The sequence below is a fragment of the Spodoptera frugiperda genome, chromosome 6 (assembly GCF_023101765.2).
Source record: "Spodoptera frugiperda isolate SF20-4 chromosome 6, AGI-APGP_CSIRO_Sfru_2.0, whole genome shotgun sequence".
In the NCBI taxonomy this organism is placed as follows: Eukaryota; Metazoa; Arthropoda; class Insecta; order Lepidoptera; family Noctuidae; genus Spodoptera; species Spodoptera frugiperda.
In genome coordinates this window covers 8,107,035-8,122,397 of record NC_064217.1, presented here as the reverse complement: position 1 = coordinate 8,122,397, position 15,363 = coordinate 8,107,035, and the positions used below count along the sequence as shown (strand labels likewise).

The 15,363-nt window shown below is 34.4% G+C and overlaps 1 protein-coding gene across 1 annotated transcript in view; it reads right to left on the bottom strand.

Moving 5' to 3' along the window:
* LOC118267831 (protein sprint) overlaps nucleotides 1-15,363 on the bottom strand; it is a 215,199-nt gene that overhangs the window by 192,094 nt on the left and 7,742 nt on the right. The window contains exon 2 of the mRNA XM_035582066.2: nucleotides 3,849-3,925. Coding sequence (XP_035437959.2) covers nucleotides 3,849-3,917 — 69 coding nt within the window. The 5' untranslated portion in view covers nucleotides 3,918-3,925. The remainder of the gene's footprint in view (nucleotides 1-3,848; nucleotides 3,926-15,363) is intronic.

Here is a 15,363-nt window from a genome sequence, read left to right as displayed (position 1 = left end):
GGTAAAATTTTGACGTCGTAAAATAAGATGGAGTTGGGATACAGTAGTAGAATAGCCATGCTTCGACAGAATGGGCTGGATCGACCGAAGTGATAGCGGCCTCACCGGAAAACCGACGTGAAATAACGTTTGCGTTATGTTTTGTTGTATGAGTGAGGTTACCGGAGATCCATTAACCCCAAACCTGATTCCCCAACAATCCTTAAATTCCTAACCCCCAAAAGGCTGGTAACGCACTTGTAACGCCTCTGGTGTTTCAGATGTCTTACCACCCGTCTGCCCGTTTACCGGCTTATTCCATAAAAAAGTTGCATAAGAAGAAAACTAATTCATAACTTTTCTATTATTATGTAAAAACATTAGATAATATTCCGCCCTCTATTTCTAGTCCATCAATGTTTGAAAGTGGTAATTACAAAACTCGTAAGGTCAAACATTCTCATTTATTTAACCCAAAGGAGAAACTTTTAAATTACAAATATGGAATAAAAATGCCCAAGGGACCAGCTATCTACATCACAGAACTCATTAAAAAGTTGTCAAAAGTCAATTATCTAGCGTTGACACGAAACAAAAATAAGAAGAAAAAGTACAAAGTATTAGGTTGTGTGAGATGGAACCGTAGTCAAGTATAATATTTCGTAATCCAAATTATTCAACATCAGCGTTCAAATATTCAACTTACGAAATTCTAAAAGTCCCTATTTAACACAGTATGAGTTTATCTATGCTTCTTAATGGAAAATGACGTAGACGTACACCTAGTTTGTGTAATTTAAGATCTAATTACTATTAAGTTTTTTTTTATGGTATAACTAAGCCGGTAAATGAGAAGAACAGACGGATCACCTGATGGTAAGCAATAGCCGCCACTCATGAACACCCGAAACACCAGATGTGTTACAATTGCGTTGCTGACCTTTTGGGGGCTTACCTTCGGTAACCTCACTCACACAACCCACGTGTGGAATATTTTTAAGCTAAGTAAGTACATTGACTTTGAGATACTCTAATTATCACTAAAAGAAAATATTCTGATTAGATATTTTCAAATAAGTAATTTAGATCTCATATTTTTATCCCTATGTCTCTACATCGACAGACATTATATTATTTTTCCTCGGGACAAATGAAGAAAGTTGTGCGATTCATCGCGTCGGGTCGTTGGGGAATTTTCAGTCTGGATAACTGTACTGTTTTTTTTCTTCTTATTAAGCAAAAGTATACCTACTAGCGCCTGATTTGTTCTCCCATTTGTTATGTTTCCCCCAAAGCACCGATTGTTCTTGAGACCCTTTTGTTTTGCTCGCCTGTACAGCGAATGCGAAACTTGTAATTAAGCTGTTTTTGTTCTGCCGCCCGTCGCCATGTTTTGTTTATTTATTTTCTTTAAAGTTTATTGAGTATCGATTATTTAATAAAAGATGAGTGTTAACTAAAGTTATGGATTTACTACAGACAACAGACAGTGATGATATAACTAGAAAAAATAATTAGTTACTTAGCATTAACAAAAAAAGTAACTAAGTCGTCTCTATTATTATACTTCGCCCGCGTTTCCGTGGAAAAAATTAGCCTATGTGTTATACCAGACTATTCCAGATGAAAATTTCACTTGGATCAGCCGTTTTGACGTACCTAATGTACTGACAAAAATAAACAAAAACTCACAAACTTTTCTCATTTATAACATGAGTAAGATTATATATGTTTGTAGTATATATTACATGTAAATTCTAAACCGCAAAACATACCAATACACACACGCTTCTCAAAAAGCCTACAAACCGACAACACTATATGCGAGAAACATCACACACGACAGCTCAATATCCCACGATCACCATAATGCATATCATATTCCAATACTACACCCTGTGTACAACTTACTCCTACAGCCACTGCAATACACAATAGCCTGAGCCTACAACCAGACCATAGCCTACTAGATAACAGCCCGCAAAAGGAAACAGCGGACGAGCGGCGCCGCTTCACGCTGATATCGGAAATTGAACAACATTGCACTACTCGACAACTTTAATCGAACACCTTTTGTTTGTAGGAACATGTTTTGCATGGTACCTACTATGAATGTTCATTTGCTGTGTCTATAAATAGGTTGTGATTTACATCGTAATGATAATGTCTACTAAGTATATGATATTTGGTCCGCCTCGAATTTGTCTACACTCCTTTAAGCTTAATTTCTTATTTTCGAACTTTCAAAGTATTAAAGAATATTGTGGAAAAGCCAAAAATACCACCACCAAATTAAAGTAGCAAATTAAAAATTAAACAATGATAGGCTGTCTATTTTTCCTGATTCCTCACTACTACAAGTTGTTGCTATAACTAATTCAATAGGCACTTTAAAAAAATCCATGACCAATCTGCGTAATGCACATGATAATATATATCTTCCGTAAAATAATAACAAAACATATAGATTCCAGAACTATTAAACCTAAAATTATAAATTAAAGAAAATCTAATACATTAATAATATTCGAACAATTTATTCCCAAACCAGACATAACAAAATGATAGCCGTGTTCATTTCACCCATCAAAGGCCGGTGGTCACTCTGGACTTTAAACCGGGAAATGGGAAATGTCAAATGCATCCACATCGCAAGCCTGGGGGCAAAAATTAAATGGCATTCCACGAATTGATTCTGCTTGTGGTCACTGCATGTCGAGCATATTGAAATGATGCGACTGACTTGTTTATAGGAAATTGAACCTTAATGACTGTTTATGTAATGAGTTTTATAGGTGTGTTTAGAGATAAAATTAATTAAGTATTATATGTAAAAAGATATGTTTCTATTTCATAACTGTTTTACCTTAAAAGAGCAATCAGAAATCCCAGAGAAACTTACTCTGATTTTTACAGCTATAGTGTTATTAGTTTAATTTTATGGAAGGCATGGTCTAGACTAGTTTGTATTCTTCAATATAGAATTGGGAAATACATGGTACACACAAAGTAATACATGAAGTTGTACAAAATATGTATAACCTTCTAATCAATTGTGAACTAAAAGGCATAAATGCAAACATTTGTATGTACTCAGGTACCCAAGAGAAAGATTAACCTTGTGTTCTGATTAACAGCATTCTCTGATGAAATAAATCCTAATCCAAAAACTTGAAAGATAAACATACTACTTACCTTACAAGTTATTAAGCAACACATTTCATAACACGTAGTCCTATACATCAACGTCTCGAAGATTAAATAAAAAGAAAGCCTTTGCCCGTAACTGGGCACTTAATCATCTACAACTTGAGTGGGCTCGCGTTATAGCCTAGGAGCACGCGACGGCTATCGGATAGACGAAATATACGACGGATCCAGTTGTATCTGGTTCATAGAGAAGCTTTGGAGTCTAATAATTAATACGGGGTGCAAACGGAACGATTCCAAATGATGCAAACAGGAGATGATAAAATTAATGAATTCAATGTTTATTTAATGTAATAATAGTTGTAATCAACTGCTCAAGGCTGAATAAATAACACGGAAACAAAAACGATTAGAATTATAAAACCAAAAACAATTAACATTTTTTGGGAGCGTTCCGTTTACACCCTGTATTTTTAGTGTTTGTTGGTTGAAAGGTCGCAAATATTAATGTAAAGAGACCTCAATTTTCGAATAAGGCAATTTATTAAGTTTTTTTGTTTTCATAATTTACTCCACAAAGTAATTTTAAGATACATTAGACTTTAAACTTACCTACCCAAGTTTTATAGTTCTTATTTATTTATTTGAATATTTTCATATGGTCTTCATTCCATAATTAGATATTTCATTTTCTTGAGTCAAATTAAAGTAATACACACCTTCATGTAGGACCCTCCAGCCTTCTCTTCGCAATGCCGCCTGATGTACCGTTGGCAAATGTTCGACATTTTCCACTCTGAAAAGTACAACAGCCTTGTTAGAGACAATAGGATCGTTACCAATGTCATTTCAATCGTGATCTTAGGACGGATACAATTTTCTAGCTACGGGATGTTTCTTAACCTATTGGCTGTCGACAGATGATGTTTTGGGCTACATCTCCTGAGGCCTTGAAAGAACTAAGGTATTGTTTGTTTTACTGACTTCCATAATTATTTAGGTAAGTACAGTGACTTTTTTCTTCTGATCCTATTAAAACCTACGTACTCATAATACAAAAAGACGTGATTTCAAATCTTTGTATGTTAAACAAAATTAATTCTGTAGATTTAAAATGGGGATTTGTTCTTAAAAAAAGCTTAGGTGCCATAATTTTTTTGTCGAAGAAGACATGAAACCATAAAATGAGAAATTCATGGAGGTATTGACTTCGGCTCGATAGCTGTCCATAAACCAGAAGACCTTCATAAGACCTTCGAAATAAGGAGCAGCAGGATCTCAAGGGAGATAATAAAATGGAGAAGGGTGAAGTGAAATGGAAAACTTCGTATAGCATTAAGAAATTACACATGGGCTTTAGTTTTACGACCGATAAAATACTTGATTTAATTTTTGTAATAAATTAGCTACAGGCTATACTTAGGTAAATATTGCTGGAGTTCAGAAATGCTTTTGAATGAAATATCTGTGTAGTCAGACTTGTAATACCTACTCCAAAATCTTTTCCTATCAATGTTCTGGTGTTTAAGTATCCGTTAACCGTACACATCTTCACATCTCCTATTAATAAATAGGAGATGTGAAGATGATCACCTCGCCACCAAGTGTACGTACTGTCAAACGAGCGAAAACGCAGAAATAAAAAGTCGGTAAAAAGCAAATAAAGTATATTACTGCCCCTGATGTTACAAACAAAGTAATCTAAGACAAAAACTAAATAGAATTCAATATTAAGACATCGACTCTATCTAGACCTATCAATGATTCATCTCCAAAGATTTCCCAAAGGTTTCTAAATCGACAAATAAATATCCACACTGGTTATCTTGTGTCTGAAGTATAGCTACAAACGAAACTTTGCAGGTTCTTTTCTCTTTTGTTAGAATAATTTTAGGAGCAACCAGAGTGTAAAAATCAGTCTAAATAGTTTAGGTTAGGTTTAAATAATCATTAGGCTTTGAGTTTTATAGTGTCGTGTCAATTCTCATCTTAAAACAATAATATCATAAAAATAATCGAAATATTAAAGTTTCTATAGGATTTGGTCAGGTATAAGCGACACGTAGAATGTTATACACATTTTCTATGCCATGAGCTTGTCTGATATCTAATGGTATTAAATAAAACAGCAATACTATTTCTAACCATACCAATAGACACAGATCGACACAAATCACTCCAAATATTCAAATTCAAATACGAATTGAAATTTATTCATTGAGCTATTAATGTATCGCCAATCTCATTCACTCCTACATCTAGGTCGATATCATAAGCCTTAGTAAGTACCTATATAGTTTCCTAACCATTACCAGGTGGGTTAGGCAAACCGGTGTCTTATGACTCATTCGCTGAAGCCTAGTTTCAAAACTGTCGCGGATTTCTATTGTTTTTATCTTATGAGTATAATGGTGTCAGAAATCTGGTATTTGTTTTACAATTTCTTTTTATCGTTCATTTATTTCAGATCCGAAGATTTCAATGCTTTCTCATTTTCATTATTTAATCTATTTATTAGAAAACTTTGGTAGTATTAAATGCCATATTGTGTGGAGTAACAACAGAACTAATTTCATCTTTTAAGTGACATAAAAATCTTAATCAGTTAGGCCTATGAGGACGAAATTATCATCAGCTTTAACCATTCAAGTATCTATAAATACAGCATTCCAGTGTTAATCCTTGATAGAAGTAGATAAACAATTTTGGACACATCTGTACTACATTATCTCTGAGTAGAGTAAACAAACCAGTCAACTAAACCAACCTTCAGCTAGAAAGAAGGGCTTTTATAGTAACTCCCGTATAATTCAAGTTTAAAGAACTTTAAAAATAAATCTTAGTATGCAATGCCACCTACTAAAGGTTTTTCTAATTAATTTTATCCTGTACTTAGATGTAAATTATTTGGGAGGTTGATAATTTTTTTTGTACTTCGCTTTACACTAGGATGTTTAGTTGTCGTGGGTGCGTTTATAACCACTTAATATCACCTGCAAACCATATCTAGATTCAAAATAATTTGGTGAATCACGCAAAGACACGATAGTCCAGCCACTAATAGGTACACCAACCATTCAGTTCAGCTATCATTTGAATTCTTAACAACATTTAATGTATAGGACTTATGTCCAAATACTCAAACGCTACTCAATTTTAAGACGCTCTCAAAACTAGTTCTGTCCCTATCAATTCCTTATAAAATGACAGAGATAGCACGATATTTAAGTACAACTTAAAATTGAGTAGCATTTCAGTATTTGGGCGTTACTCATGTCATTGTTACAAGTAACTGATTCCAATTCCAACATGTGTACAGATTTGGGCAGAGTTAACACCCAATCACTATGTTGGCTGACGAATTTAAATCGTCCGAACATCCGGAATGTGTAATCGAAAACGTGCAATGTATAGAATCGGATTTGTTTGTAGTTAATGTAAACTATTGCTATATTTGTAACGCCTGTTCCTATTCGTTCTTAGAAGTTAAAAGTTTTACCTTAAAATTTCATTGAGAACTGTTTTAATGTAAAATATCCTTTTATATTTAATGTTTAAGTAAATCTATTATCCTGCGGACTGCCTAGTGGGTTACCGCGGCTCTGGCTAAAAAAGCAGGAGTAGGAACGCGGTGGTTTTTAGTCAGTAAAAGTCTGACCCTCTCACCTCGCCCTAAGCGAGAGAAGTCATTAGATGACTTCCACCACTCAAAATGACACACAACTAAGGTTTATTTCCATTTTATTCTCAACTCTTCAATCTTAAATGGTAAATAATTATCATATATGGATACTTCTATCTTTAACCTTCTAAGAATCCTTTAAGAAACGACTTTAGCCACTTTCATAGCTGTTTAGGTCTTTAATAAAATTAAGTTTTAATAGTGTAATATTTTTGCTGTCAGTTGATAAAAATACGTCTTCATGTACCATTTGGCATTAAGTTCGATACAATTAGGCAATAGGCATATTACCTACTTATATGAGACCTGATCATGTAACTAGGGTGTAGATTTCATGTCACATTCGAGACGGAGAAATTAATATCAAAACTTGTATTGCAACCGGTATTAGGAGATCAAATTACCTACTTTAAGACAGCAGACATTAAATAAATTCAAGCTAAACATTTTATGTAGAACAAGATAAAGAAACGTATTTATTATCAGACTGCTCGTTAGCCGAGTGGTTGCAAGTGCGACTGCCGGACGAGTAGCAAGCGATGTATTGCTGAGCTTTATTCGGTTTAAAAAAAATGTCAGTAGTAACAAGGAGTCTAGAAATGTGGCCGGTATCTACATGACACTAGGCTCATCACCTATTACATGGGACTTACAACATAGTTTGAGAAAGAAAGTGAGAAAGTGGGTGTACATAGTACAGTAGCATTACGTTGCCATAATGTGCACCTCTACCTACTCCTTCGGGAATAAAAGGCGTGACGATATAAAAAAAGAAAAAAATTACTATCAAACAGAATAAGATATAAAGTCGGTTAAAATAGGAAATATATTATTTGGCATTCAAATATACGTGCTACAAGACTAGTAGTAATCGCATCAAAACCTATCACGTATCTAGTATGACAACTGAATATTATATTAAGTAGGTACTAGTCAGAGCAATAATAAGCATGGAGATCCTTTCAACGCGTGTGAGGACACGCCTTGGGATGAGATTTCAATATTCTTTAGAATTTGTATACAGACGGACACTTTATTATAATATAGGAGATATATGACTGCACGATTAGTATGGTGGCTGGGCAACTGACTGCCGCGGAACGTGTAGCGGGTTTCCCGCACTGAGCAACTATTTGTGTTATCCACAAATTGTTGTTAGTTCGGTTCTGGGTGTCATATGTATGTTTGTAAAAACATCCACGACACAGGAGAAATTCGTAGTGTGAGGCAACATCTTTAAAGAAAAAAAATGTTTTTTTAGTTCAATATGTTTAACTAATTTATACTAGTAATATTTTATTGTTCACATGTGAGTAAGGACCAATAATTGAGTTTCAATGCAATATTTTAGTCCTGTGGTACACACGTACCACCACCGCGTCACCATAAGCTATCATACGATAGCTTCTTATAAAAATTCAAATTCTCATTTCTCATTAAAAAAATCTCATGCCCAACAGTAATTGTCACCTTTGCAAAACCAATGACTACATTTTAGACCGGAATATTTCTACCAATCAAATCCAACAAAACTGCAGAAGAAACATAAGATTCCAGGCGCCATCAACGAAAGATTCCTTCAAACTTTTAATCCGGTAAACTTTTTAATTGGTAAAAATAACCGAAATTCCAGGAGTCGATAATTGAAGTGTGTTCCAAAGAATGAAGTAATTCGGAGATCAAGGGAGAATTCTCGAGTTGTTCGAATGTTCGAACTCCGTCAAACATTTCGTTTTATTTGTTTGCACCCTCGGTAAAGTGTCCCCTAAAGTAGAAAGGTCACCGCTCACTCAAACTCTTTAGAAATACAGAGTAAACTAGTTTTCTGACCAATTGGAAAGGTATTTAAAAAAAGATGTTTTCGGTTTACTTACAGAATGTATGTATTAAATTTATTTGGACAGAATACAGGAAAACATGAATAGATAGAATGTACATAGATTATTTTAAAATATTTTCCTTTCAGTATTTTAGCTATTAGTAATTTAAATTATTTTTCCTTGTTTTCTATTCATTAAAATAAGCATTGGTCAGCTATTAGTAATTTAAAATATTTTTCCTTATTTTCTATGAATAAGAATAAAGAGTAGATACAAAATATTTTATCAAGTAATAACCACAATACGGAAAAAGTAGCTACCTACTATTACTAAGTTTAAACTTAACAACTACATTATTACGTAGAAGCTTCTAATCTAGCTGTCCTTATTTCAGTCCACGTAACCATACATAATGAGCCAGTGTGAGCACACCATATAAACTCGGACGCAGCAATTTGCGTGCAAACCGCCTGAGTGTCCGTGATCCGTTGCTAGGCAACCGAGAGCCGTTTACACCAAATCATGTTTACGAAATGACGCCTCGCTATAGGCTTGTTTGTATTGATATACCGTTATTAGGTACGGTGTTATAGACGTAAGGTTTGTATGTCATAACTGATAGTATGTTACATAATATTGTCATTCATTGCGTTATAGTTTTGTCAATAAAGCGCCAAATAGATGGATTGTTTAGGGTTTCTGAAAAACATGTTATGAATTTTTGGGTTATTTATTTACTTGGTACCTACACGTAATTAAAACTGAAGGTGTCAAAGAACAAACAACAGTAACTTAACCTTTGCTTTTATTTTGATGGAAGTGCGTCAAAAATGCAAGTTGAAAATATCCTCTGACCAAATAAAATCTTTGCGATAATTTACTTTGAAATGTAAACAAAGGCTTGTTATTACAGATGTAATTGTGTTACTAATACCATTTCAACACTGAGTTGCATGTTATGAATAAATTACTATGAAAATATGTGAAAGCGATTTGCACATTTTTCAACTTGAAAATTTTGTCTGTACTATTATTTAGAACAACAATGTAGACTATGTGAATGTTGGTGTATTTTCTAACCGCTGCCAGATTATTTTTTTGTTTTTTCCTGTCTTGGTAATGTCACTGTAATGTCTGTCAAATAACACAGATTTTTGTGAAATTACTTATAGCAACAATTTGTTAATAACGGAACTATTAATTTATTGGTATGGCCAACAAATTATTGCGCTTCGTCATTAAATCTTACCACAAAAAGAGCCACAGAGGCTAAAATAACTTTACTAGTTTCGAGTCTCTTCAGCATGAGCAGCTTAGGCAGACGCGGCGATTTCGTTAATTTAGTATATCCCACGATAGTTATTATAAAAATACCAGCCTTAAATCCCAATTCTAAGATTATATCGTTACTAGAACCAACGATAGCAAAAAAAAACAATTTCTAGTTAGAAATTCTTATCCACATCAACAATATCCTTCACATGAAAACCCAAAACACATGTAAAACAGACAATTTATGACACCTTCATTTATCTAAAACCGCAAACAAATTACATTCAAGGCTTTCTAGTTAGTCGCAATTTCCTGGGTACCAAAAACGAGTGTCATCTCACAAAAAGGGTGCGTAGGGCGTGTTACACCCACCCATTGGCGGCCGTGCGTGAGTTACGTAGTCACACCATAAATGTGGCCAATTTGCATAAGGGGATGAAAGCTTTCGCGAGATGAGTGTTTATGATAGGTGGTACATGTGTGTGTATCTCTGAAATTTGTATTGGTCTTACTGTAATAGGCTGGGATGTAGACGTTATCCGTCACAGAATTGTAGAGGAAATTGGTTGCGTGAAAAAGCGTGGCGTCTAAATGAGAGTTGTTGTTAAAATTTGTGTTACAGAAAATAAATTGTGAATTGCGGGGGTTTGCTTTTATCAAATTTGAAAAAAATATTAATGTGATATGAAGACAAGTTTATCCACTGAAATGAATCGAGTACGAAGGCATTTGTAAAACTATTGATGTAAAGCAGGCAACAAAAAATAAGTTATGTATTATAATTAGAACAACAGAAAAAATCAAATATTATGTAATATTTAATGTACAACTAATCTAGAAAACAGACAGATAAAATGAATAACAGAAGCTCTTATTTGCCCACAATCCTCTAGTAATATGAAACAAAACACGAGCAAGGATTAACAGGGTGCGAGTCTGTTGGAACCTTTGTGAAATGACGAGTGCGGTATCCGCACACAGCTCACTACAGCACGGTTCGTGCCGAAATGGATATAATAGACGCTTTGATCCCTGATCCGGATGCTTTAAAATTTAAACAACCTGTATTTTAGGGCAGCTAAGTTGTTACATCAATTATTATCGTCGCAGTTATTTTATTTTCTTTTTGTTTTCTCATATATCGTGGATGTAGTTATAAATAATTGAAACTATCGTAATATCCCTTATATTTCAACGCCTCTTTTTGATAAAAGAAATACTTGAAACATCTCACCCAGGTCGTACATGTCAGCTCCTCGATCTTACATACCTACCTACATCTTACTACTTACTTATAAGTAGGTTACTTTTTCAAAGCACTTCAAAGTATTTTCTGCAACTGACTAATTTAAAATATGTTTCTGCCAATAACATATTGTCGAACCTAATTTGGATTATTACTGAAACTATAAAACATGACATGCAACATTTTAGTGTCACATAAATTCAAATCCGACCGTGTATAGTCCGAGGTACGGGATTATGGGATTGTTAGGGTATCATTTTGGTTTCCGATTTATTTGGTCTACCTCCCCAATTTTGGGATTTGTGTAATTTCGATATTCGTATTTGTATATCGATTTTAAGTTAATAAATTATCATGTATTCTGTGATGGACTCAACGACACAGAGACTACCCCTCTGGAGCTATTCTGTTATAAAGTAGTTCAAATCTAATATTAATTTTCTATTTACACATATAACATTATTAAACGGAGATATCTAATATGTGCATGCATCTATGTATGCAATAAAATACACCCATATATTCGGTAGGTACCTCTCTTACATGATAGATGATTTATCATACCCAATTGGAACCTCCGTGAGTAATTCAAGAGGTACATGTTTAGATTTAATTAATGATATTGTTGCCTAATTAGAAGAAAGTATATTTTTATTTAAAATAGAATAACGCCATTCAGACAGTACTTAAGTAGCTGCGGACTGCCTAGTGGGTTCCCGGGTCTCCAGCTCGAAGAGCAGGAGTAGGAACGGGGTGGTTTTTAGTCAGTAAGAGTCTGACACTCCCTCTTGCCCTCGCCCAAGGCGGGAGAAGTCATAGGATGATTTTCCTCCCATAAAAAAGATAATACTTAAACCCTGATTCCCTAACAACCCTTAAATTTCTAACCCCCAAAAGGCCAGCAACGCACTTGTAACAACAACCTCTGGTTGTTTACCTGATGGTAAACATTATTTGTTTGTTATCACCTGATGGTGATACGACTGCTCGGTAGTGCATTTAAAAACAATACCACTCTATCTGTTTATTCTTTAGCTCCATAATAATATTAATAAATATTCACAAAGGTAAGGTGCAGCTAGACGCAGGTGGCAAACTACAACAGGTGTCGAGATGACCTACTCTTTCTAAACTGCTCATAAAACAAACAATTTAAATTCAACTATAAAACAACGCACAAATGTTTATCCAACCAAAAAAAAAGCAACCACAAAATATTTACGCGTAAAAATTACAAAGTCCCTAGCAGAAAGATAAAGACAAATAGGTTGTAAAGTCCCTCGGATAGGCATTTTACCGTCGTCAGGTGCTTCAGCTGTGTGGCTCATTAGTCCGGCGCTAGTCTCGTCGTTTGTCAACACCCTTATTTCCGAATTACGGTGCGTTTTTTATTAACGCCAATTCCTTGTACCGTAACGAGTGCAATTTTTCTCGGCCCTCCATTCTTTGGCGGAAAAGTGTTTTTTTACGAGTTACTTCTGGTGGGGCCATTGATCTATTATTCAAGTTTGTTTTGTATCAACCCGTGTGGTGTTTGTTATTTACTGTTTCTGTATTGCCAATGCATATGTCTTAAATAAATAATGTAGATGTAATAGTAAAAAGCAAAATATGTATTTACTTGTTTATTCACCTCTACCACAAGCTATCTTTGTAGTTCTAAAATGCGTCAACAAAATCATACACTGCATTTACAAAACTGAAATAGCAATGCTAAACAAATTCCATCAAAATTTCGCCAACCAAATTGTCTACCACAAACATAATTTCATTCATTCCACATTCCTCTGTGAATCTAAACAAACAAAGCCACAAATTAGTCATCAAATGACTGCCAATCGAGTCACAAACAAATTCGACCACAGATCGTTATTCCATGGAGCTAAAGTCTACCTATACATTTTGTAAGTCGACTTCTTTATACCTACATAGTGCATTCAACTTGAATGATAAAGTTCCCATGAGACAAACACAGATCCCACAACAAGAAACACTTTACAAACAAGCTTTCCGATAGTTTACAAGTCCTCAATGATGTTTGCTTCTTCCATTGTGTACAGGACAAATACTTATGAAAAATTGTTCCGCAAATCTCTCAGAGACTCTTGCATCGAATGTCATATTGTGGCACATGAATCGATATCGTTAATGTCTTCGTTCCCTTCGTACAACTAACTAGTTTCACCAGAAATATTTTTGTAATAACATCTAAAGTCACCCTCTTCTATTTTAAGCTCCCATCACACGTGACATTTACTACCCCTCGCATATTCAGATGGTTTAATGTCGGTGCCTCAACTGGTATTGCCGCATTTTTCATAAGACGTCACTTTCATATTGCCAAATGGGACTGTCTCATCGGCGAATGCGTTCGCAAATGCTTCTGCACGTTTCGACGAAAAGTCTGGATGAGAATGTCGTTTGACACTTTAGAATTGAAATATTAGCTTGGTGCTGAATGAAATGTTTGATAGAATTCGTTCAATAAACGAAGTTTGGACGAAATGTCTTCAAAGAAGGAGCTTCGGAATCAAAAAAGGCAACTAGAAAATGGGATTACAAATCGCATGAATCTTAGCTCTATTGATACTCGTTTAAGCGCCGATCCATTTACAGCGACACCTTCTGCTTTGCTTCCGATATGCTCTTTGAAGCACGGAGACATTGATCGATGCTTTTCTAAGCTCAGAAATTAGATTGGAACGAACACGATTCTTCAATACGATAACGTGGATGAAAGTGCTCGAAAATCTCTTGGAAGTTTGAAGGATGAAATACTCGTAGATGGTAATAATAAATAGGATATTTTATTCCACGTAACGATTACCGTCTACGTTTAGTATTCAATCATGGGAAGAACTGGTCTATTGTGATACAGATACAAGATTGTGTGGGAACCAATTTACTCATTATAAAACTGTTTTACGTATAAAATACGAATGAAAGATAGCAACAGTGCTATCTTTCATTCGTTGAATTATTTCGCCTTTTTTAAACCACTCCCTTTGTGCAATTTCGAAGGATGCACTGAAAATAATTACATGAGCCATTAATCGTGGCCAGGCCATTTGGCCGGGAAGCCACCCTGTTTCGAAATTTTATCTTTTTTCAACGCCACCATCGAAATAGCATTGGATACTCTTCTTTCACCTATGTACCTCGTGAAGAATTTAACATCGTAAAATAAAAGGGGGTTTGAGCTACCTGCCCGGTGATATCTGGCAAATGTAAGAGAAAACGAAGATATTTTGTTGACGCTAGAAGCGACATACGTGTATATATTTAGGTAAAATTATATTACAATAAGTAACTGCCTATTTGTTATGTTCTTAAACGTTATTGTTAAATATATTAGTAGGTATCCAATTAGCTTCAAAGGAAATAAGGATTATTAAATTAGATAAGTTATTATGTAAATATTCATGACTACAAAGAATCCTAATTATATCGCGGTACAAATACCTTATTTCGAGAAATTATTTGTTTGTTGTGTATTATTGCGTGGGTTCGAATTTAGCATAATTGAAAAGGTCTTATTTATATTTCTGTTTACTTTAATATTAATTAAATTAATACATATTTATTTGTGGAAACCTTTCGCATAAACACGTAACTTTTTATACTTCTAATAATGGTCAAATACTCAGACGTTTGACTTTAAGACGCTCTCAAATAATAATATAGTTCTATCCCTACAATTTCTTTCTAAATGACAGAGATAGCACGAGATTTAAGCACAATTTAAATTTGAGTAGCATTTCATTATTCGGACGTAAATGTTTTAACATTGTTACAAATATTTGTACGATTTCTATGTAAAATGTATTGGTATGTCTAGTTGAATGTATTCCGTGGTACGAGTGAATTTTATTGGCGGGCGCCTGATATATCGCGTTGCCAATCGTAAATCTGTTGCCGCGAAATAAATAATTTAAAACTAATAAAAACCGGCTCTACCCGTAATGTTTTGGGTGTCTTAGTTATATTCGAAACACGAATGTAAAACGTATTCGGAAATCTCGGAGAAAATGTTGCTGAGCTGAGTTGATTACATGAAATATAAATTGTGATGCCAAGATGGCGTTGAGACAAGATGCAATATTGTAAAATTAATACACTCGTAATTTAATATACGTAGTTTTCTAAAGTTTGATCTTCACTTAGAACGTGATAAACCATTCATCGTCCAATTAGTTATAAAACTTATACGTGTA